The sequence below is a fragment of the Heterodontus francisci genome, chromosome 2 (assembly GCF_036365525.1).
Source record: "Heterodontus francisci isolate sHetFra1 chromosome 2, sHetFra1.hap1, whole genome shotgun sequence".
NCBI classification, from domain to species: Eukaryota; Metazoa; Chordata; class Chondrichthyes; order Heterodontiformes; family Heterodontidae; genus Heterodontus; species Heterodontus francisci.
Genome location: NC_090372.1, coordinates 180,441,463 through 180,468,642, shown reverse-complemented (window position 1 = coordinate 180,468,642; position 27,180 = coordinate 180,441,463). Strand labels below are relative to the sequence as shown.

The 27,180-nt window shown below is 41.9% G+C and overlaps 1 protein-coding gene across 4 annotated transcripts in view; it reads right to left on the bottom strand.

Moving 5' to 3' along the window:
• Window positions 1-27,180, bottom strand: part of svila (supervillin a) — a 390,378-nt gene that overhangs the window by 83,180 nt on the left and 280,018 nt on the right. For 3 of the 4 annotated variants that reach the window (XM_068014363.1, XM_068014349.1, XM_068014358.1), the window contains 2 exons: window positions 18,057-18,104; window positions 2,279-2,426 (listed from right to left, as the gene is read on the bottom strand). In XM_068014363.1, the coding sequence (XP_067870464.1) occupies window positions 2,279-2,426; window positions 18,057-18,104 (196 nt within the window). The remainder of the gene's footprint in view (window positions 1-2,278; window positions 2,427-18,056; window positions 18,105-27,180) is intronic. The other variant, XM_068014338.1, reaches the window with a different exon arrangement.

The window sequence follows — 27,180 nt, the reverse complement described above, 5'->3', positions numbered from 1 at the left end:
CTCTTTTCCTGGCCACTCCCCCACCCCACCGGGCCAGGAAATTCAGAACTTATCTGATGACAGGTCACCCGATGAAACGTTAATTCTGTTTCTTTCTGCTCAGATGCTGCCTGACCCGATTATTTCCAACGTTTTCAGTTTTTATTTCAGATTTCCAGCATCTGCAGTATTTTGCTTTATTGCCTGTGGCTGCTTGCTAAAGGAAAACAAGAACAAGCCAATAGGCTTCAATATTATTGCACTGGCATGCAACAATATTAACTACAATATTGTTTCATATGGAAGCAATATCAAGCCAATGTTCTGAAACATAACATCTGGCATTGCCTATTTTCAAGTCAAATAACAAAGTTTTTGCTGCAACCAACACTTGAATCAGCTTGGGCACATGCCAGTTTAGTTAATTCTGTTCGGAAAATGATTTCTGTAATAGAACTAGGCAATTATTGTGTCCTGGACATATGAACCAAGAGCCAAGGGGCCCGTTTGTAACCTGGGTGTTATATCAACAATACCTCTGCCAAATATTTTTAGAATGTTGCTGGATCATCATAAAAACTCATAACTGATTCACTATTGTTCCACATCCCAAGAATAAATAAGAAAATGTTTTTCATTTATGCAGTTAAGATGATGATTTGAAAGTTTTTTTTTGGGAGGAGGTGAGAAGTGATTGTGTTAGTTATGGGGATTATGTCATAGAGGCTACTTTCATCCCTTTGAAATCAATGTGAATATGAGCATGTGAAAGCCATGCACACATTCTTGTCATCACTTTCAGGGAGGAGAAGTGGACATCAAGTTGGTGAAAGAGATGACCAAAACTTTGGTTGAAAATAGAGGCTTCAAGGAAGCTTTTAAAAATGGAGAAAGGGGTAGGAAGGCAGAAGCATTTAGGTTGAGCGCACCAGATAGTATGGCCAAGACAGATAAAAGCCCTGTCACTAAGTGGAACAGGAAGAGAGATGCACAGGAGGTCAGGATTGGAGGGCTGGAGGATGATAAAATATAGGAATGGCTAAAAGTGGGAATCAGTGGTAAATGTTGGTGTTTTGTTAGAGTAAGACAAGTAGTGCGTGGTTTCCCCAGGGATTGATTTATTAATTTAGATTAACAACCTGTATTCAGAGGATCAATGCAGACTGGTCAAATTTGTAGACAGTATCAAATCAGGAGACACATCAGGAATTACAAAATGAGTTAGGACAAAATAAAAAAAATGAACAGAACAATGGCAGATGAAAAAGACTGAAAAGCACTTGCAGTTATGTAACAATTACACACCCTCAGGACACCCCCAAACGCTTTGAAGTGAAGTCGGTTACTATGTGGGCAAGTATAGATGAAATTAAAACAGACAAGTGTAAAATACTATGCATAGGATGAAAAACAATGGGTATGTGTGCATAATATAGATATATGTATATATAATATATATATATTTATTCCATGAATGGCAACAAAATAGCTAATGGTGAAGTTGGAAGCAATCCAGGTAATTAAGTAAACTTGCTGTGCAACATTTCCACAGATTAGCAATCAAGTAGAATGCTTAACTATACAGCCAAAACAACAGTGGAGATGTCAGAAGCGATCAAATTCAAATTGTACTTTGTTCCAGTCAGACCACACATTGAGCAGTGACTAGTTCTGATCAGAGATACAAGGAGATATTAAACCCTGGAGGCAACTTAGAGCAGAGCCACAAGGCTGAACCTTAGTGTCCGGATATTGAGGTACGAGGAAAGACCAAAGGAATTTGAGCATTTAAGCTTGAAAGGTATGGATATTTTATGGATATGGAGTATGAAGGCAGAAGCATTTAAGTGGAGCCCACCAGACAGTAAGGCCAAGACAGTGAGGGTAAGAAAAGGAGACACAGGTACAAACCATAGAAGGAAAATTTAGGATTGACAACAGGAAATTGTTCTTTACACAGCTTGATCAACACATGGAATGTAATTTTTTTGTAGAGCAGTGGAAGCAAAAATTGTAGAATTGTTTAGGAAAGTTGAACGCAGTTATGGGGACTGTAAGGTTCATCTCGATGGATGGGTTGAATGACCTTCTTTGTCTGTCTTTTGAGCTCTTTTCATTGTAGTCGACAGACGCAACTTGCAATTCTGTACACATTGGCTGCCGAATTTCTACATTACAATAGTGGCTACAGTTCACAAGCGTTTCATTGGCTGGAAAGCACTTTGGTATGTCCTGAGGTTATGAAAGGCGCTATACAAATGCAAGTTCTTTCCTTATTCAACGTGTGGAAGAAACCAACCTTTCTTTACCATCCTTCCGGCTACAGTAAATTGATTGGAATCATTGCATGCGCCTCTGCCCCGAGTCTTCCAGGCCTCTTCCCGTGCAGTTATGAGTTGTTTCCTTTCTTCTATTGTCATTTGTGCTTCAACATCATCTGTCACCCTCTGGTTTGATCACAATAGGTATATTTAGGGTCAAAAGGGTTACATTTGTCTTGTGCTTCTACTTATAATGCTTGACAGATTTATCAAATCTAAGATGGCAGTTTTGCATAATTTATGTAGTTATTTTTGGACTTTATCCCAAACTAAGTGTTGTATACCAATATATCACAGCCCCATTCTCAACTCTTGCAAATAAATGGATGTGGTTACAAGTAAACGTTGTACAACACTTTTAATCTGTAACCCATTACTAGCTTTATCATGAAGCTTTTCTAGCTGGCATGATGTTATTCTAGATAACTTTGGTGCCCACGTCTACTTAGCTAGTTTAGAAAACATTTTGTGTTTCTAGCCTACAGTAGGTATGTTGTTGTTACTATAGGTTTTTACATACTTATGTCTCCAAAACTTTCAAAAGTAGCAATTAGTTTGTTAAAGAAGCACAATTAGTTGACATAACAGGGTTCACCCAAAGACAACTGTAACAAAAACAAATATTTCATGAAACTGACTCTTGTGGGAGCACAGAATGACACAGAAGTCCCGCTGTTTTTTCATATTTTGTGTCAACACTTCAATATAATTTTGAACACAGTTCAATAAATAGTTTATGACTTCTACACAATGCAACACATTCCTAAAACTAGTGCCGGTCATTGTTAAACTGGGGCTACACAGTGTGGTACAGATCAAGCCATTTTCTGTAATTCATAACATTTGCACCACTGACCAAGGTGTAATTGTCCACCATAGTACAATTTGAAATAAACAGCACACTTGCATTGAAGCAGGAATGATTCAGGTATTCCTTTAAAGTTGATTTTAAAACTATTTTCTAGTTCATGCTGTCCTTTGATATGACTTACAAATACTGCAATGAGGAGTGCTTATTAATAAACTGAGTGCCCTCTTTAACACACCAACATCTGGATGACGATCCAGCAAATATTTTAATCAGAATACATCATGCATAACTAATCCCTTTTGGGGACTGCAGTAGGTTTCTGCACCAAAAAAGAAAATCAAATTTACATTGTTCAAGTCATTCACAAAAGACTGTAAGTTATATTCTTTGCATCTCATAGAGTCATAGAGTTATGCAGCACAGAAACAGGCTCTTCAGCCCATCGTGTCCGTGCTGGCCATCAAGCACTTATCTATTCTAATCCCATTTTCCAGCACTTGGCCCACAGCCTTGTATGCTATGGTGTTGCAAGTGCTCATCTAAATACTTCTTAAATGTTGTGATGGTTCCTGCCTCTACCACCCCTTCAGGCAGTATGTTCCAGATTCCAACCACCCTCTGTCTCACTTCTTAACTTTTCTTAACAGTTACTTTTTATCTCCTTTCGCTCTACTTTTCCTTTTCGCCATTTCCATATCTCATCATTTACTGACAGGGAATTAGATTCTTTTGGCAGCTTTGTTTTTACTCTGTAAAAAAAACTCTCAAGATCCTCCAGTTTGCCTTCTCACATGTAAATGATGTAACCAAATCATCTGGGGAAATCAGGAACTCATATGTAACCTAACACGCAGTTGTAACAATTTACCATTATAGATATGGCACAGTGCTAAAGTGTTTTAATTGATCCTGAGGTAGGTGCTTGAACAGCCAGAATGGACCATGCTTAAATGGAAGTCTGGTATCACTAAACACAGTACTCTGACATATGCTATTTGGTTTTGGCTTGTCCATATTCCGAAGAACTTTCTATCTTAATATTTACCATCTTATATCCTGAATTAAGGGGGCTGATGTTAAGTCACATATTTAAAATAGTGAGAATAGCACCATGTAATCGGCTGGAATGTCTGCATTTCAGATTGCTTTTTTTTTTTAAAGTTATACAAAAGCTAAATGAATTTTGGAAATTCAGCAAATTATTCAGAAAGCTTAGTGATTGAACTTAGCAGTCAGAGGGTCTACTTATAAATAGGTTTAATAACCCTCTTTATCTGTCAAACTATAAATCAAACAGACTCCCTTTACACAGAGGCTTATGCTACAAGAGTGCTTCCATTTTTGTTACATTTTTTTGAGGATTCATATTTAAATGGTGGAAATTGATTTGCTTTTGGAAGACTGAAGATTTCATAGATGCTGGACTTTGTTTTGTTGTAGACAGTTCACTGAAATGACAAGGAGATGTGTTTGAAAAAAGAACCTTTACAGGATGTCACATGCCTTACGATAAACAAACAGAAACCTTGGTGACCTGGGGAAGATGTTTGCAGAGAAGTGACATATCAAGATTCATGAGTGGTCAGGAGGTTCTGACCTGCTGTTTGGAGTTTCGCTGCTGAGATATTGTTTTAGTTCAGTTGGGGTGTGGACAGTGTTTGAAATGCAGTTGAAGATCAACCTGCCAAGGAGTATAACCCCAGCTCATCTTTTCTGCACTTCTCTAAGAGACCCTGAGAGGTTCAGTGTGTCAGTTCCTCTTTCCTCCTGTCCTTGAAAAAACACTGCGAAACCAGAGTGAGATAGCGGAAGCCCCTGTTGCCGCATTTCTCCTGGAAAGTCTACCAGACTATTTCTCAACATCCCCAGAATGAACTGCTTCTGAAAAGATCCCAGTGATCTGTCACTGTACACCCAGATGCCAGACCAAAAGGGACAGCTGACATCCTTCCATATCTTCCCTTTTTTCTTCAAGAATTAGCAAGTATTTGGCCAAAGTATTCTTTTTCTCTTTTTTGTAACAGAGCTCTGCAGAGAGAATTTCTTTATTTTTTTCCAGTGTGTGTGAGAGTTTGTGCTTGGGGTATTTTTAAAGGGAACTTTCATATTTCAATCTGTGTGTTAAGCTTTGCTTCATTACTAGATAAGTCTTGTTTTATAATAAACTGATAATTTTGTTGTTTATTAAAGAAACCTGGTTAGTGTATTTTATTCTGGGATAAAGAGTAGAGTATATGATTGACTGCATTGGTGACTGGGTAAACATGAAAAAGGATCATGCGGCAGGCGGCCATTTTGCATAATGGTGGCGTGGGGCCCATCCAATCGTGCAGAGGGGGCGGGATGACAGACGCTGAATACAGCGTCAGATGACTCTGGAGCAGGTGCTGGCGCCATATTTAAAAGGCTGCCAATCGTGCTTCCTTGCACTCATTTGCTGCTAGCTCATCAAAACTGAGACCTGTGTTGCAGTCACTCTGGACTCCACCACCACGCAAAGACTGACCCCGCAGGATAGCAGCTGCAAGGCACAGGGTGGTCCCATGGTTTAGCAATGCCTCCCTCGAGATTCTCCTTCAGGCTGCAAGGGAAAAGGGAGAGGTCCTCTTCCCCAGTGATGGCAAAAAGAGGTCCTCCCACCTGACCAAACAAGCCTGAATGGAGATCACTGAGGTGGTTAGCAGTCGTGGTGTCAACGCCGCCCACCCCCCGCCCCGCCCCAGAACTGGATATAGTGCCGCAAGAGGGTCAATGACCTTCGTTCTGCCAAGGTAAGTGATCCACACCTCTGTCCTTTTTAGTGATTGTAAGTGGCTATGCAGGATGAAGCGGGAAATGGGGAGGGAGGCACTACAATGGTAATGGCAGAGGGGGTTAGGCATCATCTCATCCTGACAGATGTATGGCTGCACCTGGGCTACAGGCCACCTCCTTTCACAGCTCATCCCCTTTAACTCTCCTAAGACAGGACAGGAGCATGAGCTATATGTGGTATCCCAGTAGGGGATAAGGGGATAACAGCAGCAGAACTGTCATGTTGATCTCTCTGCCAAGTATGACTATCTCCCTCTTTCCACTTGCAGACCAAGAGGGCCCATTACAGGTGGGAGACATCCCGGACTGGAGGAGGCATCCCAGTCTTCGGCCTTTTTCCACAGCAGAGGAGGCGGCATTAGAATTAGTGGGAATCCAGGGTGGCTGCTCCATATCAGATGGAGAGATTGCAGTCTCTGTGCAGGAGAGTGAGGATTGTTTTTTATCGATATACAGTTCACTTCTGGAGACCCACATCACATGCGAATGGCATAACCGAGATCTGCACAGTCTAACCCACACATGTTTGTGTTCTTTCATGCAGCTTGGCTTCCGCAGGAGACTCAAGCAGAAGTGGGACAGTCGTCCACCTCTGAGGAGGAGGAGCACACAGAGGATGCACTGTCCCATGACTCTCCTGCACCTTCCATCAGCGCAGATACTTTCACTTTGGTGTGTCTCGGCTTGGCTGTAAAATCGCAGTCACAAGCTGGTGAGAGCACCACACACGTGCCCTAGCAGCTGCCTGAGGCTGAGACAGCTGAGGCCTCTGACAGTTGGAGGACTGTGGGTGGCCAGGCCCATGCCGAGTCCCAGGCTGATGACGAGCCTCTGGTGTTGACAGCACAGGGCATGCTGGCGTTAGAGAGAGGCAAGGTGACTTATGGCGGAGGTGCCAGGGGTAATACACAGCCATGAGCGGATGATGGAAGAGTCCATTCATACCATAAGTGCTGCCATGTCTCAGGTATGTGAGCGCATGGCCTCCTCCAACGAGAGGTTGGTGACCTTCATGGAGAGCCAGGCCTGCACACCAATTCCATGGCCATGAGCTCAATACAGCAGTGGCAAGGCGAGAGAAGGATAAGGTGCCTGTCCTTTTCCTCATCTGGTGAGCAGCGAGGTTCAAGGGAACCTTGAAAGGGAGCAGGAGAGACTGACCTCCACAGCTGGGGGCTCACCTCAGGGTACCCCGAGTGTGGACACTGGCTCTTCAGCCCCTCTGCCAGTGAGCCCAGCTCCTGCAGCTGCGATGCCTGTGGAGAGTCCTGCACCTGTTCAGGAAACTCTCAGGCAGCCGGGGCCCTCCAGGCAGCCAAAGGATGGCCACCAAAATCATCACAGGTTAAGGGGCAGCCCGTTCAGCAGCCTGCATCCAGCTCAGCTGCTAGCCAGGGGTTCATGCCTCGTAGAAGCATTTGTAAATGTATAAAGAAAAAGCATCTACAGACACTTGGGGTTACATGGATGTTTGAAATTTGACATGTGCTGCATCATATAAAGTCCTTTCGTTCAAGCCTTTAGCCTTCATTGTGTAAAAGTGATTATTCTATCGTGCCTTAATTGTGAGCTGCTGACTTCATCCTTCCCCCTTCGTGGATGCCAGTGTAGGCATTTCAATAGGGCCGTCCACGAGTCATTGCATATGGTTCAGCTGGGCGCGAGGCATGGAACACAAATCGAAAGGAGGCAACAGACTGTATGCATTGAGGTGAGTCTTTATTGGCTTTTCTCTGAGTGGCCATCAGGGTGGCTGGAAGCAGCTAAGTATGTGATTGTCTCTTGCCTCCTTGGCCTGTCGCTCAATCTGCCTCCAGTGCAAGGGCTTCAACATCCAGTGCTGCTTGCTCATTAGCCTCCTCTATGTTGGTGGAGTGTCACTCAGTCATGCAAGGCCTCTCCCACTGCAGTGCGGAATTGTGCAGAGCACAGCAGACCATAACGATACATGAAACTTACTGGGGCATGCTGCAGGGATCTACTGGATTGATCTAGAATCATGGCCTGCTCGATGGTCGCTTGGGTGGAGCTATGGCAGGTGATATACCTCTTCTCTGCTGCACTGTGAGGACTCCTCACAGGCATAAGTAGCCAGGTCGTTAATTGATACCCCTTGTCCTTGAGAATCCATCCTACTACACAGTCAATGAACCAAAACTAACTACCTCTTCTCAGTACCATCATCCAAAACTCCATCTGCAACTCACTTATAATTAAGATGCACTGACATTTTCACAGGCAAACAGGCTATCTATATCGTTGCCATTGCTTCCCGTAACTCTTGTCCAACTTTCTGCCTTTTTCCTTGCCCACCACACAACCAAGCCTTCATCAACCTCTTTCTCTTCCCCACCCCAACCTCCTCCAACACACCCCACAGCACATATCAAGCTCATCACAAAGCCTACAATCTGCTCGCTTGGCATTTTCCTTTCCAGGTACTGGTCACACAACCCCATCATCAGGAACAGTGGTATAGTGGTTATGCTGTTGGACTAGTAACCAGAGACCTGGACTAATGCTCTGAAGACACAAGTTCAAATCCCACCACGGCAGCTGGTGGAATTACATCTGAAATAAAAAGCTGGTCTCAGTAATGATGATCATAAAACTACGGGATTGTCATTAAAAACCCACCTGATTCACTAATGTCCTTCACAGAAGGAAATCTGCCATCCTTACCCAGTCTGGCCTACATTTGACTCCAGACCCACAGCACTGTGGTTGACACTTAACTGCCCTCTGAAATGGCCTAGCAAGCCACTCAGTTGTCAAGGGCAATTAGGGATGGGCAATAAATGTTGACCTTGCCAGCGATGTTCACATCCCATGAAAGAATAAAAAAAGGCAAAACTGAAAGGATTAGGGTTGGGTAAACCTATAGGATAGACAAGAGGTGACTTATATGGGCAAAAGAGGAAAAGCCGGTGGAGTGAATAAGTCTGAGTGGAGCTGTGAGAGAGCTTTGAGGGTGTTAATGGTGGAATTGAAGGAGGTGGGGATAATACTGGACAAATTATTGGTGACCAAGAGGCTGAGAACTTTGGAGACCCCTGTCTTAGGGACTCACTGGATGTAGCAATTATCAACAGGAAACTCTATTGTATAACTGCAGCATTCTTCTATTCTTCAGTTGGGCCCAATGGTTAGATATGCATCATCTTCAGCAGGTCAGCAGTACATTTAAATTTTAAAAAATTGAACTTTAGTGAGACATCTATAGCTGCATCTCACAGATAAGGATTTTCCTGTTGTGACTGAAAACATGGCTATCTTCAGAATTGTTTTCGTGCAAAATACACTTTGCAATGCTCATTACAATAATTACAGAAATTTATGAAAGTTACTTTAATATAAACAACTTGTACAGAAGAATAAAGTGTTTATAGTCTGATGCAAAGATCTTACTGCAGTCATCATAGCGTTTAGTATTGGTTACTGACATAGCTCCATGCATGCAGTTCTTTTAAAAAAAGATTAGAAAACCGATCAGAATGACATTTTTATAACACAAGTGTGTGTTCCTTCACCTTCCACCTCCAAGGATGGCGCTCATCAAACAGCTGAGGACTTGCTTCCCTGGGACTATCACAAGTGACCTTCAAAAAGGAAAGGAAAGGAGCAGTGGAAAATAGAGCAGAAAAAATGGGTTGCAGACAGGAGACAAAGCAAGATCAAACAGCTCAGCCCTGTGCATAATCCAGAAGCTCAACAAGGCTCAAAGTTTCCAGTTCTTATGATGTTTTTGTCATTTCAGAAAATGTAATTACATTTTAGCTATTTCAAAAGGTTTTGCCCTGTCATGCACCGTCATGGAAGGTAGCATCATCAGAGCAGATGTGTCGGAGATGGTGAACCTGCCTCTACCACCCTCCCAGGCAGTGCATTCCAGACCGTCACCACCCTCTGGGTAAAAAAAGTTCTTCCTCAAATCCCCCTTAAACCTCCTGCCCCTCACCTTAAACGTGTCCCCTCGTAACTGACCCTTCAACTAAGGGGAACAGCTGCTCCCTATCCACGCCCCTCATATCTTGTACACCTCGATCAGGTCACCCCTCAATCTTCTCTGCTCCAGCGAAAACAACCCAAGCCTATCCAACCTCTCTTCATAGCTTAAATGTTCCATCCCAGGCAACATCCTGGTGAATTGCCTCTGCACCTCCTCCAGTGCAATTACATCCTTCCTGTAATGTGGCGACCAGAATTGCACACAGTACACCAGCTGTGGCTCTATGACTCTCCAAGTCATACTCAAGAGTTTGCCACATGTTAAATCTGAACTGTAGAAATTCAAGTTTCTCCGTCTCCGACCCAACTGCTCTGATGATGCTACCTTCCATGACGGTGCTTCTGATATGACCTCCTTTTTCCTCAACCGAGGATTTCCCCCCACTGTGGTTAACAGGGCCCTCAACCGTGTCCGACCCATTCCCCGCACCTCTACCCTCACCCCTTCCCCTCCCTCCCAGAACCGTGACAGGGTTCCCCTTGTCCTCACTTTTCACCCCACCAGCCTCCATATCCAAAGGATCATCCTCCGCCATTTCCGTCACCTCCAGCGTGATGCCACGACCAAACGCATCTTCCCCTCCCTTCCCCTGTCAGCATTCCGAAGGGATCATTCCCTCCGCGACACCCTGGTCCACTCCTCCATTACCCCCACCACCTCGTCCCCGTCCCATGGCACCTTCCCCTGCAATCGCAGGAGGTATAATACCTGCCCATTTACCTCCTCTCTCCTCACTATCCCAGGCCCCAAACACTCCTTTCAGGTGAAGCAGCGATTTACTTGTACTTCTTTCAATGTAGTATACTGTATTCGCTGCTCACAGTGTGGTCTCCTCTACATTGGGGAGACCAAGCGCAGACTGGGTGACCGCTTTGCGGAACATCTCCGCTCAGTTCGCAAGCAGGACCCTGAGCTTCCGGTTGCTTGCCATTTCAACACTCCCCCCTGCTCTCATCTCTGTCCTGGGATTGCTGCAGTGTTCCAGTGAACATCAACGCAAGCTCGAGGAACAGCATCTCATCTACCGATTCGGCACACTACAGCCTGCCGGACTGAACATTGAGTTCAATAATTTCAGAGCATGACAGCCCCCCATTTTACTTTCATTTTTAGTGATTTTTTCTTTCTTTCTTTTTACATTCTTTTTTCCATTTTTTACAATCTTTTTTTTTTGCATTTATTTCATTTCATCTTAGTTTGTTCAGTTTGCTTACTCACTGTTTTTTTCAGGGTGGCACTTGCTGCTGTTCAATATTCAGTGTATTAACACCCAATTTGTACTAATGCTTTGTCTTTCATACACCATTAACATATTGTTTGCCTTTGCTCCGTGACCTTTTGGTCAGCTATGCGGCCTGGTCCAATCTAGACCTCCTTTGTTACCTCTTGCCCCACCCCCACCTCACTTGCTTATAACCTGTGACTTTTCTAATATTTGTCAGTTCCGATGAAGGGTCACTGACCCGAAACGTTAACTCTGCTTCTCTTTCCACAGATGCTGCCAGACCTGCTGAGTGGTTCCAGCATTTCTTGTTTTTATTTCTGACCATTCAAACTGTATGCACCATGTCATGCACCAAAAAGCAATCAGAACAATTTTGCTTCGACACAAAACTAAGAATGTTTAACTTTGTTCTGCAAATAGCCTATTGGGGTCAATTTTACGAGAACCTTTTATTTGTAAATTGTGTGAAATTTTGACACTTTCAAATTATTTGGTGAGGGCAAAACTAGCAATTTAACGCAGCTATCTGGTAGTATATAAAGCAGCAACATCATAATCCCTTCTGTTGGCAATAACTGATAACAATGCTTACTGAAAAGAATTCTAAATATATAATCCAATTTGACTATCACTTCAAATGCCAAAGAATATTTTGATAGCTGATTATATGAAGCCTGCAAAATGTTGGTCAAAAAGGAGGTAGCAACGCTGAAGAATTCTATAGCGGGAGTGCATTTTAACTCATGCAAAGGGTGAAAACCCATTGCTCACCTGGTTACTATGCACAATGCACTGACATGTATGGGCAGCAGAAAGGGCAGGAGAATAAGTTGAGGAATAAACAGGTTCCTACGGACATGAGCAAATGCAGAGCAAGAGAAATAAGAGAAAAAAGCTTAGTGGAGAAAAAAAGCCCTGGACGCACTAACAATTATTCTTAAACCAAATATTATGACACACAGTTTTGTCTTAGCACAAAGTTGTACCTTAGTACATTAAACAATTCCTACCAAAACACATTCAGCATCACAGTTGAATTCTTCAGTCGTGCAAAATAACAACTACTTAGAGATTTGTTAATATTAACTAAATGTTTAAACAAGCAACTACATTGATCATCACAAGACACTCTACCAGACAGGACAGGCAACTTCTATACGGTTAACCACTTTATGATATTGGAGGATAAGAAACAATTGTTACTGATTTTCTTCATACTGTAAGGTCCTGTTCATTCAAATTGTGACTTTTGAAATGAAAAATAATTCCCCCTTTGGTCAAAACAAAGCATTCTGTAAATGAACATTTTATTATTAATGCGGTTAAGGCAGGCTAACAATCTTCGGCAGGTATACATACAAAAGGCTGAGTTTTATCTGAAGAATTTAAATGCAGCTTATAAGCACTAAACTGCAGAAAAAATCTTATAGGGAATAGCTATGATATTTCTCAAAAAAAAAATAATGAACTCAACCCACAATGTTAAAAATAACGATATTGAACTGTTATGAATATTTATCCTGTTCGCAAAGTTTTACGTCTTGCGTTTTCACCTTATAGCATTAAAATAATAACTTCAAATTAAAGCAATTACTCCATTTAGTGTCTAAGTTCTATCCCCACCTCAAAGAGTTCTTATAAATTAAGGCGGAAAGACATAAAAATCAATGTTGGGTTCGAGGCATAGACACTTATGCAATGTTGAGGAAATAAATTTTTATCACTGCCAATTTAAAACACCATTGGTCGCTCATTTAGATGGCACTTTGTGACAACATCTTTATTTCCACAACTCCATTTTCATATTTACTGAAGAGTTAATAGTAATCCTCTGATGCTCAAAATAAATTCTAAGAGAAGCCTTTTGGAAGATGCTGATCATTTGGAGAGAGATCAGGTGGAATGCTCAACGGCTGAAAATCCTGAAGTGGTATCAGTTGTCTTCACATTTGTTTTCAAAACTGGAAATAAGAACCATGTGCAGAGCTTGAAAAGGCCCATTCAACCTATTAAGGCAACATTTCCTATTACAGGTTCCACCCCATCAACTGAATTTCCCTGGGGAAATTTCTCGGAATTATCAGCATGCAGATCCCTAAGCAAAGAACTGATGGGAAAAAGTTGCACAGAAAATTAAAATCACCTTTAGACATTTAGCAGCAAAAATAAATAATAAATGCAAATATCACCAAAAAACCACGAAAGAGCTTTTCTGTAGGTCTCTGCCAATCATTCAAGTTAACACTAAATTATCTTTTCAAGGTTAGAGATTATCGGTCTGATTACAGATAAAGGCTCAGATTTTCTAAGCAGTGTTAGTTCAAAGCTAGTAATTAACTATTTAAAATGGCTGAATTTATGCTCGTGTAAAATAATGCCAGTTGGCAAAGCTAGTCCAAAGCTCGCTCACTATCAGAAGGGCCAGTTTGATAGAATCTTTTATAAATTGTAATATTTAGGAGGAAAAATCTCTCATACCATATTGGTTGCATCAGATCCAATGGTCCCAAAGGGAAGGCGAGGAGGGAGCGTGATTGCAGAATTTGGAATCTGGAAATTGAGGGGGCGCGGAGGTTATTACCTTTTCCTCTTCTACTTCTTAACAGTCCAGCAGCTGGACATATTGACAGCCTGACCCGCTGCTGGACAAGAAAGCCAGTCAAAGAAGGCCGCAGCTGAGGTTGGTCCTTTGCAATTGGGATTTGATGGAGGTGAGGGGTGGGCGGAGAGTCACAGCCTGACAATGGCGAACAAGGCAGGACCGATCGGGAGTTGGGGGGCTTGTTGGCCGATTGCAGGGAAGGCCAGAGACTGGGGTTGGAGGTGGGATGACCGACTGTGACAGTGAGGAGAGGCTGTGATTGGCAGAAGAGAGGTCGAAGGTTTGCTTGAGGGACTGGGGGAAGCGTACCTGCTTCTCTTGGCCCACAAGGAGTGCTCCAAAAAGCACTTACTGGTTGAAGCCGGCTGGTCCCATTTCCATTTTGATGCTGAATTTCCTGGTTGGGGATGTGTGCCCCAAATTTTAATTTTTAAACCCTGTCAGGGGGTGGTTAATATTGAATCCAATGGTTTTTCACATATCAAAGACTTGGATGAAAGAATACAGTTGTATGTCCAGGTTTACACATTACACTAAGATAGGAAGAACAATATGTCATGTAGATGGGAGAAGGAAATCACTCAGGGGTATAAACAGACTAAGTTTATGGCAAAAATATGACAGATCTCACTGTGTGACAAGTGTGAGATCATCCACTTTGGATTGAAGAAAAGCAAATCGCAATATTTTCTTAATGGCGAGACTTGGAACTGTGGAGGAGCAAAGCAACTAAAAACTAATGTAGAGGTACAAAAAGTAATCAAAAAGGCTAATGGAAGGGGGTTGGAATACAAAGGTGAGAAAGTGATTTTCAGTTGCAGACCCTTGGTCAGACCTCATGTGCAAGACTGTTTTCAGGTTTGGCACCAAACCTCATCAATGATATACTGGCCTAGTAGGGGTTATAATTCACCACAATTATACTAGGGCTTAAAGAATTAAATTAAGAATGCATATTGCATAAACTTGTCTTGTATTCTCGTCAGTTTAGAAGGTTGAAGGGTGATCTAAATGAGGTGTTTAAAATAACAATGGAATTCAGTAGAGTAGATATAGAGAAGCAATTTCTGCTAATGGGGGAATTCAGAATAAGGGAGCACAATCTTAAAATTAGAGCCAGGCTATTCAGGACTAATACCAGGAAACATTTTTTCATAAAAAGGTAGCAGCTGTCTGGAATTCTCTCCCCCCAAAAGGATATGGATGCTGGGCCAATTGAAATTTTCAAGATAGAGACCAACAGATTTTTTATTAGGTAATGGCATTAATATGTATGCAACAAAAATGGACAAATGGAGTTGAGGTATAGATCACCCATGATCAAACTGAATGGCTGAACAGGCTCGCAGCATTGAATGACCTACTCTTGTCCCTATGTTTATGCTTCATATGTTCACTGCAAGTATTTTATTTTTGCACTAATTCAGATGTTGATGCAACTACCGCTTTAAAGAGGCCTCTCCAATGCAGTGGACAACTTGCGGTTTTTCCTTTTGTGTGGATGGCCATTTTAACAACAGCACAACAAAATTACTGCACCATGTTTTGACTGCAAAAGAGCAAAGTAGTGCATTCCCACTGGGTTACTTGTCAGAGTTCTTTAGAAAATGCATCAATTCATTTACAGTATCTTTGTTAGTATTCAGTGGTACACTGAATTCATTGGAATAGTTTTAACAACTATAATTTAGATTATTCCATTTTATTAGTGGGAAGAGTAGGTAGAAAATTCAAAAAGTAACTATATCTAGAAACATAGGAATATAGCAACAGGAGTTGGTATTTAGCTCCTTGAGCCTGTCTGCCATTCAATGAGATCATGGGTGATCTGTGACCTAACTCCATTTCTTTTAATACCTTTGGTGAAGGAAAATATATCAGTCTCAATTTTAAAACTGATTTAGCATTAATTGCCATTTGTGGCAGAGAATTCCAAACATCTACCATCCTTCGTGTGTAGAAGTGTTCCCTAATTTCACTCCTGAAAGGTCTGGCTCTAATTTTTAAGACTATACCCCCTAGTCCTAGACTCCCAAACTAGCAAAAATAGTTTTTCTTTATTTACCCTAGCTCTTCCCCTGAGTATCTTAAAAACTATGATCAAATCATCCCTTAACCTTTTATATTTCAGGGAATACAACCCTAGTTTGTTTAATCTCGCCTCTTAATTTAACCCTTGGAGTCCAGGTATTTAAATATTTATCCCCATATTAAGGATGAACAACATGTATACTTGTCTCATGTTGAAGGACCTATGCTTTGCTTCATCACTTCACTAATGATAATAGGCGGGGATTTGTGTTTCTTTAGGTCTTCACAAGGATGAACCAGTGCAGCTGGTAGATACATGAAGGATGAACCTCCATTAAAAGGGCACATGATTCACTTACTTTCTTTGGATAACTTCCTGCTGGCAAATAATATCATGGCAGAAACTGTCAAACTAATGGAAATACCCATGTAATCATTCACCTCAATCGTTCACCTAGTGCTTGATACTCCCAATCCAAGTTACATTAGTAAAAATTTACAGTCACAAACAGAATGGTTTATTAAGTTTTGTAAAAGATTTTGTGTGATTCCCTGTGGTACTGGGGAAACAAACCACTTTAACCAATCTCTCCTTAAACAGACACAATATTAAGAACCATATGGAAACCAAAGAATCAGGAAAAATAAATCATTGCAATCTTTATAACACATAACTTCCACCCAGGCAAAAGTAGATTAAAAAATGTGGAATCTGGAGGTAAAGCAGCATAACCTAATCACAAGTAAAAGCGGAAACATTGTCCTTTACAGGAATTACTGAAAATATATACAATGGTGCCAATAGAGCAAGGAGCAATTAAGGGGACTTCAAAGATCTGAATAATTGCAAAATGACCTGCACAACAGAAGTCTCTGATAATGCAACAATCACAGGGTAAACACAATACTAAGAGCAATAAAAAATACAAACTCCTTCTGGAAAAAAATTACATCTCCCAATTAACTATTAATTCAGGGAAGGCTTCTGACTCAAATGAAAGTGGATCCGTCCTCAGCTCTCCTCACCTTCTCTCTCTACCAGTGCCACCATATAAAAATGAGTGTGATCATCTAACAGGACACAATTATCGTAGTCACTGCATTCTGGATCAAATCAAAATTTGCAATGAATATCCTAACATCAGCACTTTTAGTCACAAGTTGATTCAATATTTTATGAAAGTTAAGCTAACAGCTTCTTTAAATATTTAAAGCTCTAAATCCCCAACCTAGCTCATGCCAAACATTTGACTGAATAATCCATCAGATATTTATAAACACACTCAAGCTTACGTAGAAGGATCATGCAGTCTTCCACCCTCCCTGCACTGGTATAATTAATAGACGATGCTGCAAGAAAATCCAAAGCCTTTCAATGATTAAACCAAGGACACTGCCACATTAAAGGGACAGGTAGGATTAAAAGGTACCACCCAGTCTTAGACGTATGGGGCTACTCCATGTGACTCTCTGCCCAGCAGCAATGCAACATGCATACAACAGCTCTACTTCTGAGGACTGGTTGATTTTAATGGTAGAAGGCTGGTAGCAGGAGCATCATCTCTTTAGTAACAGTACATTAGTCTATACAAATAGACTACAGTTAAAGGGCTAAAATTTGAAACTCTAGTTTGTTGTATTATAACTTAAGAAAACAACAAGCATCCTAATTCAGCATCAACGCACTACAAGTGCAAACACTTTCACTGTGGTACCATGTGCTCAACGTGTGACACAGTGTAGCACAGTAATACATTGCAGAGAAACTGGTCATTGGTTTTATAAATAGGCAGGCAACGGTTTGTTTTATTGCTTGGTGTCAGCTACATCAGGGTCCTTCAGCTATCCATAATTTCCAAGGTTAAAATAGGTTTTAATCACCACTCTTCTGTCTTTTTTGGGAGGATAGGGCTAAAGTTGTGTATCATCACATACGTAAACATATACATTCACACTCACATACCACTGACTGGATGAGTATATCCTTGTCTGACAGTATTTTCTCTAAAGTCAAGAAACAGTTAATTTATACACATATTGGTTGACCATTACCTGAAAGCAAAGCCTGTGGCAGTGTTTGACTCTTCCAATGAAGATTTGAAGTTATAACCAAACCCAGAATTCCACAATCTCCAACAGAAAAGCAGCCATTTACAAATATTGTGAACAAAATATAGCATTCTGCTCCTAACAACAACCAAAAGCACAAACAAGTGCTGAAAGCAAACCCCTATTACATTCCTAACAGACATTGCTGGTCTTACCCAGAGGTGATTAGAAACACAGATGTCATCAGTAACCTCTCCTTTCTCCTACAGGTTGAGACAAAAGAGAAAGATGGCAAAAATGTTTGAGCAGGCTGTTCATTGCAAATTTGGTATAAGAAATAAAACTCTCAGATCTATAAGCACGCAAATCCTTTACAATAAATTTCTGTTTAAGTTAAAGCGCAGACCAAGAGGTGACCTCCTGCATATCCATCTATCTCTGAGATGGATCACTGAAGGCCACTGGAAAAACTTCGTCATACAGCAAACTCTAAATAAATGAATCCCACCACTAATTTACAGAAAGGCTTGGTGAAGCAGAAATTGTAAAGCGGTTACTTTGACTTGTCAATGTGATTCCTTTTTAGAATTTTAATTTCATACTGTATGACATTCATACAGCAACCTTGTTAATGCAGATTACTCAGTCTATGACATATTTACTTGCAACGATACTAGAGATGCATCATGCAATTTTTGCTAAAATTAAATTCTCTCATACCTCATCTCTCTCTTCCCTTCCTCCAGCCAGACAAAGTGAACTAGATTTACTTACAACTTTATTAATGCTGCATATGTAGTTTTTCCTAATATTAAATTCATATCACATCTCTCTCTTGGCTTGTTCACGGGACCCATCATGGGGAAAAAAAAAGTGTGCAGGTGATCAGTCACCAAATGTATAGAAACACTTCATTTACGTACCCTGATATCTTCTCCTGGAGGCCCATCACATCTGTTCACCTTTCTTCCCCTCCCACCTGTACCATTGAGAGGTGAAACTTGTAAACTCCCACCTGGGGACTAAGAACTCACCCGTAACATTAAAAAGGCAATTTTACCCTAAATCAGCAATTAAATATCCCAAAATAATTACAAATACAAATCATGTCCAGTAGTTAATTTTTTTCTCAAACTAGTTTCTCCGCTGTTACATAATCCTGCAAAAGGAACACAAAATATTGCTGTGCACTCAGTTAAAACTATAGATGTGACTTCTTAGTTGATCTGAACTGTAACAATTCAAATTTATATTCTTCTCCTTCAATTTTACTGCTCTCATCTTTCCTTTACATCATACACTAACACACCATTGTGGGAAAGCTACCAATTACTGCATTAGATGCAAAGCTGATGTAGTATAAAAGACTACCTCCTCCAGCTGGTTTCACACCTCAGGTAAAATGCCAAAGTTATGCCTGATCAATTGCAGTTATTATGTCACCATGAAGTAGGAGCATTTTGCACTAATGGAAGTAATACAATATAATGCACTATCCAACTTTGTAATTGAACTTAAGGGAAGTACATTTCTCCACCTCAGCTCCCAAGGTAGGTTAGATTATTTCCTGACTGAGCTACACTTCAACTACATTGAACAACTTCTCAGAAGCTCATTACTTAGATCAAAAAAATGTGGCTACAGATGCATAAAGGAAGAATCTAAATTAAATGTTCAATTGGACAATGGAACAATCCTAGATTTTTACACTTTAGTGCTCAGGAAAAGGTTATGCACATTATAAAATATTTATTTTTGTCAGATAACCTTGTTGAAATTAAGACGCAATGGGCACTAAATTGGACAGCCCCTAAAAAAGGGTGCAGGATCTCGATGCGAGATTAACTCGTGACAACTTTGTGCTGCCTGCCCATATCCAAGATCTCTGCACCCAGCCAACACTAACTGTGCTGCTCATTGGTTGGGCGCATCTGTAAGAAAATATCATGAGTGCTTAACACCATTCTTAAAACTAGTCTGCCCTGCTTAAAGCTAGCCTGCACCTCTCAAAGGGGAGGTGCATTGTGGCTGGAGCAGATGCTGGGAGTCATAGTTGAAGAGAATCTGACCTGGGAAATAATAAGAATGGCACAACATGGGGTAGAGTGTGGTTCAAGGTTTTGGGGCCTTGGTAGAGGAGACGTTTCTGCAGCTGAGGGCGGGGGGAGGGGGAGGGGAAGAGGCCCTCCAGACAGATAGTCAAAAACCAATGGGAACAGATAGCTGTGGAAGTCAATGTCAAATGTCAAGCCCCAAGGACCTGGATGCAGTGCTGCAAGAAGTTCAACGACCTCACAAGAGTGGTCAAGGTCAGTGAAATCCTCTTCAAATGTCATATCCTGTTAACTGCACCTCTAGTCTCAGCCACTTTTCAAATCCTCACACTCCTATCACTCACATACCAACAATTTCTATAAGGACTCGTACCTAAATTCATATGCTTTACCTCATCCTCACACACTTAGCACTGCTGCAAGCCTCACACCCACATCTTACAGGCATCCACTGTCAGCTATTCAACCATGACAGCCACATTATCCAAACAGATTGCACCACACTCCACGACACAGCGGCAGGCCAGAAACGATTGAAGGTGACTGTATCCTCATAGCTAATCCTCCTTCCCTCATCCTACAATCTCATAAGATTTAAAAGATGCAAATGATGGAAACATGTAACTCTTACATTCCCCCCCCCGCCTGCCATTTGTACCACAACTTACCTTAGTTGCTTTTTCCTTTCAGATGCCCAAGAGGTGCAATGCAGTCAGGCAATGGAGGAACACTAAGCAGAGAGTGATAAGGGCACAGCACTGTCACTTGATTTCACACTCGCAGCCACTAGCTTAGAAACAGACACTGTGCATATCTCAGAGAATAGATCAGAGGTGGGATCTACATGTGGTGAGACATCAGGCAAGAATGGGTTACAGCCAGGGCAGGATAACCCAGATGCCAGCTCGCCAGAAGGTGAGGTTGCACATAGGTTTTGCAGAAGAGGACTTTGATAGGGAAGCCTACAGAAGAATGCTGATGACTATGCACAACAAAATGCTTGGTGCATTGGGAAGTTTGCCAGAAAGACTGCAGTCAATGCCAAGGAGCATGGCAGAGTGCAGCACAAGCTTGACACAGGACTTTTCTCAGAGCCTGGAGCCATCCTTTCCAGCATGGAAATGGTGGCTAACTCTATTTGCACACTTGTGGACCAAAGCATGATGCAGTATCTGATGGTTGTTGTTGCAGCTTCCATTGCAGCACAAGCAATCACCCAACATCTGAGTGCTGCAGCAGAAGCTTAGACTGCCATCAGGCAAAATCTGCCTGCTGTCATGTAAGCATAGACTACTGCTATCATTGGTCTGTAGATGACAGTGGATGATAGTGTGGAAAGGGGCTTGTAGAGTGTGTTACGATCATCGATTTCACGGTTTGTATTAATATTTTAGAGGTCACTTTTAGTTTGGGGCAATTAAATGCACAGCTGCAAGAATTTCAAAAGGTTGCAGGACCACCCAAGATTTACATTTCAAAGATCTCTTCATGAGTGCTTACAGAGACAGAGTTAGAGAGGTGAGAGCCATAAAACAGCAGGTTGGAATGTTTAGTTGGGAGTTGAAGCCAGAAAGTCTGGGAGGGATTGCAGAGTCATTGTTAGCAATATCAATTATTCATGTGGGTATCAGAAATCAAAGAGATGTTTTGGAGTTGGAGGTAATTAGTTTAAATTGCTATCTGGGATATCCCACATGTCACATTGCTATGGAGACAGATGTGGGGAAATACCTTTGGTCAGGTATTTTTTTAAATCTCTGTTTGCTGACACAGACAGGCAGTTGGTTTTTGGAAAGCTGCTGGCTTTGGGAGCAGCTAGACTTAGGAGCAAAGAGGCCATCAGGAACCCAGGGTGTTTCTGTTTTGAGTAAGGCCCATGCTCAAGCCAGGAAATCCAGATTCAGGAGATGTTGAAAGAGAGCTGGAGGATTGCCTCGAGGGAGAATCCCAGGAGATCTTATACCTCAGTAAACACCTGAGAAACTAAGGAAAATCGAACTGAATTCACCAAGAACTGTAGTACATTTTGGATTGGTCCCAAAAGTGAACAAACAACCAAAATCCTGTAAAGTATAGGGGAACTCTTGGGGTGGAAGTAAAAGTCAAACAGGGGTGTTCTGTTGAGATTTAGAGTTTAAAGTATGCATCTTCATGTTTTGTTAAGATTTTAAGTTTAAAGTATAAGTGATTTCAAATTGCAATGTTAAGTTAGTAGCGTCCTGCTTTGTTTAACTCTTGTACAGTAAATTTGTTTAAAATGTGAAATCTTATGGTGCAATTCTTTCACTTACAACTGGGAATTCAACCTTCTCTTTTTAAAAGTTAATGGTCCCTAACAGGATCGTAACAAGTGCCACAGTAGTCCAGTAATCTGTCCTCCAACAGATTACCAGAATTGCTGAGGTGCTGGCCTGGGGCACTTGCAGTGACTCCATGGAGCACAAACCTGCTGTCCTCTCTCGGGAAGGTAGTCTTTGACCTCCCACCCCTGCCACTCCATCCAGTGCCCTTGCCTGTCAGCCAGCCAGCCCAGACTGCTGCTCAAAGAGTCAGTGTCATTATGGCACAGAAGGAGGCTATTTGGCCCATTGAGTCCATGCCACCTCTCAGTACAGCAACCCAATTAGTCCCATTCCCCCGCTGTATCTCCGTAGCTCTGCAAGTTTATTTCCCTCAAGTGCCCATCCAATTTCCTTCTGAAATCATTCATCGCTTCCACTTCCACCACCCTCCTAGGCAGCGAGTTCCACATCATTACCACTTATTATGTAAAAAAGTTCTTCCTCATATTCCCCCCCCCCTCATTTTTTGCCTAAAACCTAAAATCAGTGTCCCCTAGTCCTTGTACCATCAGCTAATGGGAACAGCTTTTCTTTGTCTACCTTATCTAAGCCTGTCATAATCTTGTACACCTCTATCAAATCTCCCCTCAATCTCCTTTGTTCTAATGAGAACAACCTCAGCTTCTCTAAGCTAACCTTGTAGCTAAAATCCCTCATCCCTGAAACCATCCTGATACATCTCCTCTGTACCCTCTCAAGGACCCTCACATCCTTCCTGAAGTGTGGTGACCAGAAATGGATGCAATACTCTAGCTGGGGCCTAACCAGAGCTTCATAAAGGTTTAGCAAAACTTCCCTGCTTATGTACTCTATGCCTCTATTTATGAAGCCCAAGATCTCATATGCTTTGCAAACTACTCTCTCAATATGTCCTGCCACGTTCAAAGATCTATGTACATGAACCCCCTAGTCCCTTTGTCCCTGTACACTTTTTAGAACTGTGCCATTAAGTCTATATTGCCTCTCCCTATTCCTTCTGCCAAAATGCATCATCTCACACTTGTCTGTATTAAATTCCATCTGCCATTTGCCTGCCCATTCTGCTAACCTATCCCCATCCTGTTGCAGTTGATATCATACTCACTGACTGCCACATCTCCAAGTTCAATATCAGCAGCACATTTTGAATAAGGGTGTCACATCTGCACCCTCCAATCCTCTGGTATCTCCCCCCTTATCTAGAGAAGATTGGAAGATTATGGCAAGCACTTCTGCTATCTCCACTTCCACTTGCTTTAGCAACCCGGGCTGTATGCCATCCAGACCAGGCAACTTATCCACTCCAAGCAAAGTCAGCCTTTCCAGTAGATACTTATCACTTTTCACCCTATCCATTACCTCTACCATCTCTGCTTCTACTGATATTTTGTCAGCATCCTCTACTTTAGTAGACACTGATACAAAGTACACATTAAGGATTCTAGCCTTGCCCTGTGCCTCTAAGCATATATCACCCTTTTTGCCCCGAATAGGCCCCACCCCATCTCTTATTGCCTGCTTACTATTTACATGCCGGTAGAAAACTTTTGGGTTCCCTTTTACGTTAACTGCCATTCCATTCTCGTATTTTCCTCTTCACTTCCCTTCTTGTACTTGGCCTGGTTCTCACTTGAAGAACTCAGCTGACATACATCATACACCCTCTTTTTTTGTTTCATCATATTCTCTACCTTCAAGGTCATCCAAGGACACCTGGCTTTGGTTCCCTTCCTTTCACCCCTGTTGTAATATACCACTAGCCTGTACCTGAAACATCGTCTCCTTAAAGGTCACCCATTGTTCCGTTACAGTTTTTCCTGTCAATCTTTGGTCCGATTATTCCCTGGCTAAATTCACCTTTCATCCCATTGAATTCAGCCCTCTTCCAATTTAGAAGTTCTTCTTTAGATTGTTCCTTGCTCTTCTACATTACTAATCTAAACATTATGATATGATGATCACTCTTACCCAAGTGTTCTCCACAGACACTTGGTCCACTTGGCCTACCTCATTTCCCAGCATCAGATCCAGCAACGCCTCCTCCCTAGTTGGACCGAGAAAATATTGATCAAGGAAGTTCTCCTGAACATATTTCAGAAATTCTTCCCCAACCTCATCCTTTACTCTTATTATTCCAATCAATATTTGGGTAATTAAAGTCTATTATCACCACTCTATAGTTCTTAATCTATGATTTCCTAGCAGATTTGCTCCTCTATCTCTCTCTCAGTATTTGGAAACATACAGGGTACCCCCAGTTGCGTGATCATACCCTTTTTGCTCCTCAACTTTAACCAAATGGATTCTGTTCTTGCCCCCTCAAGGACATCCTCCCTTTCCAACACTACAATGTCCCTAATCAGTACTGTCATCCCATTTCTATCTTTTCTGAACACAATGTCTCCTTGAATATTAAGTGCCCAGCCCTCACTATTTTTATGCCATGTTTCCATGTTTGTTACTACATCATATTGCCACACGGCTATTTGTGCTTGTAGCTCACCAACCTTATTCACCACACTTTGTGCGTTTACATACATGCATTGTAAACCTGTCTTTGTATTCCCAGTAGTCCTTCTTAGGCTGCTCCTATCTAATATGGTACTGCTTTCTTACTGTACTACTACCCAATACTTCCACTCCCTTAAACACCTTATTCCTCTTTATTTCTATATGCTGGTGTTTAACCCTGGCCAATTTAGGTTAAACCCTCCCCAAGCACATGAGTGAACCTACCCGCGAGGACATTGGGCCCACTCCAGTTGAGGTGCAACCCCTTTCTTTTGAATAAGTGCCTCCTGCTCCAGAACTGGTCCCAATTTCCCAAGAATCTGATGCCATCCCTTCTGCACCATGCCTCAAGCCACGCATTGATCCTCTTGATCTTCCTATTTCTGCTCTTGCCAGCATGTGGCATTGGAAGTAATCCAGCGATTACAACCTTCGCAGGCCTACTTTTTAAACTTCCTCCCTAGCTCCTGAAAATCTGACTGTAGGATCTCAATACCTGCTCTCTCTGTCATTGGTACTGACTTTTGACTCACTTTCTTTCCCCTGCAGATGATGATGAAAGGCCACACAGACCTGAAATATTAATTCTGTTGTTCTCTCCACAGATTTTGCCTCACCTGAATATTTGCAGCATTTTCTGTTTTTGTTGCCAAGTAACTGCTACTTGATAGCACTGACAATGACATCTTCCATCACTCTGCTGATGATTGAGAATAGACTGATGGAATGGTAATTGGCTGGATTGGATTTTTGTGGATAGGACATACCTGGGCAAATTTTCCACACTGTTGAGTAGATGTCAGTGTTGTAGCTGTGCTGAAACAGCTTGGATAAGGATGCGGCTAATACTGAAGCACACGTACTACAGTCAGTATTAAAGCCGGGATGTGGTCAGGGCCCATAGGCTGTGCTGCATCTAGTGCCTTTAGCCATTTTTTGTTATCATGTGGAGTGAATCGAATTGGCTGAAAACTGGCATCTGTGATGCTGGGGTCCTTCGGAGGAGGCCAAGATGAATCATCCACTCAGCACTTAGAACATAACAATTTAAGAAATAGGAGCAGGGGTAGGCCATTCGGCCCCTCAAGCCTGCTCCACCATTCAATAAGATCATGGCTGATCTGATGGTAGCCTTAACTCCACTTTTCTGCCTGCTCTCCAGAACCCTTGATTCCCTTGTCAATCAAAAATCTGTAACACAGCCTTGAATATCACAGAATTGTTACAGTGCAGGAGGCCGCCATTCGGCCCATCGTGTTTGCACCGGCTCTCTGAAAGAGCAATTCACTCAGTTCCATTTCCCCACCCTCTCCCCGTAACCCTGCACATTCTTCCTTTTCGTCGAACTGTAATTCCCTTTTGAATGCTTCAATTGAACCTGCCTCCACCACGTTCTCAGGCAGCTCATTCCAGACCTTAACCACTTGTTGAGTGAAAAAGTTTTTCATGATGTTACTTTTGCTTCTCTTACCAAATACTTTAAACCTGTGCCCTCTTGTTTTCAATCTTTTCACGAGTGGGAACAGTTTCTCTCTATCTACTCTGTCCAGACCCCTTGTGATTTTGAATACCTCTATCAAATCACCTCTCAGCCTTCTCTTCTCCAAGGAAAACAGTCCTAACTTCTCCAATCGATCTTCATAACTGAAGTTCCTCACCCTGCACCATTCTCGTGAATTTTTTCTGTACTCTCTCCAATGCCCTCACGTTTTTCCTGAAGTGCGGTGCGCAGAACTGGACGCAATAGTCCAGCTGAGGCCAAACTAGTGTCTTAAATAAGTTCAAAATAACTTCTTTGCTCTTGTACTCTATGCCCCTATTAATAAAGCCCAGGATATTATATGTTTTATTGACTGCTCTCTCAACCTGTCCTGCCACCTTCAATGACTTATGCACATGTACACCCAGGTCCCTCTGTTCCTGCACCCCCTTTAGAATTGTACCTTTTATTTTATATTGTCTTTCCATGTTCTTCCTACCAAAATTAATTACTTCACATTTCTCTGCATTGAACTTCATCTGCCACCTGTCTGCCCATTGCACCAACTTGTCTATGTCCTTTTGGAGTTCTACACTATCCTCCTCAATGTTCACAATGCTTCCAAATTTTGTATCATCAAATTGTGCCCTGTACACCAAGGTCTAGGTCATTAATATATATCAGGAAAAGCAAGGGTCCCAACACTGACCCCTGGGGAACTCCACTACAAACCTTCCTCCAGCCCGAAAAACATCCATTAACCATACTCTTTGTTTCCTGTCACTCAGCCAATTCTGTATCCATGTTGCTACTGTCCCTTTTATTCCATGAACTATAACCTTGCTCACAGCTCCATTGTGTGGCACTGTATCAAATGCCTTTTGAAAGTCCATGTACACCACAGCAACAGCATTGCCCTCATCAACCCTCTCTGTTACCTCCTCAAAAAACTCCAGCAAGTTAGTTAAACATG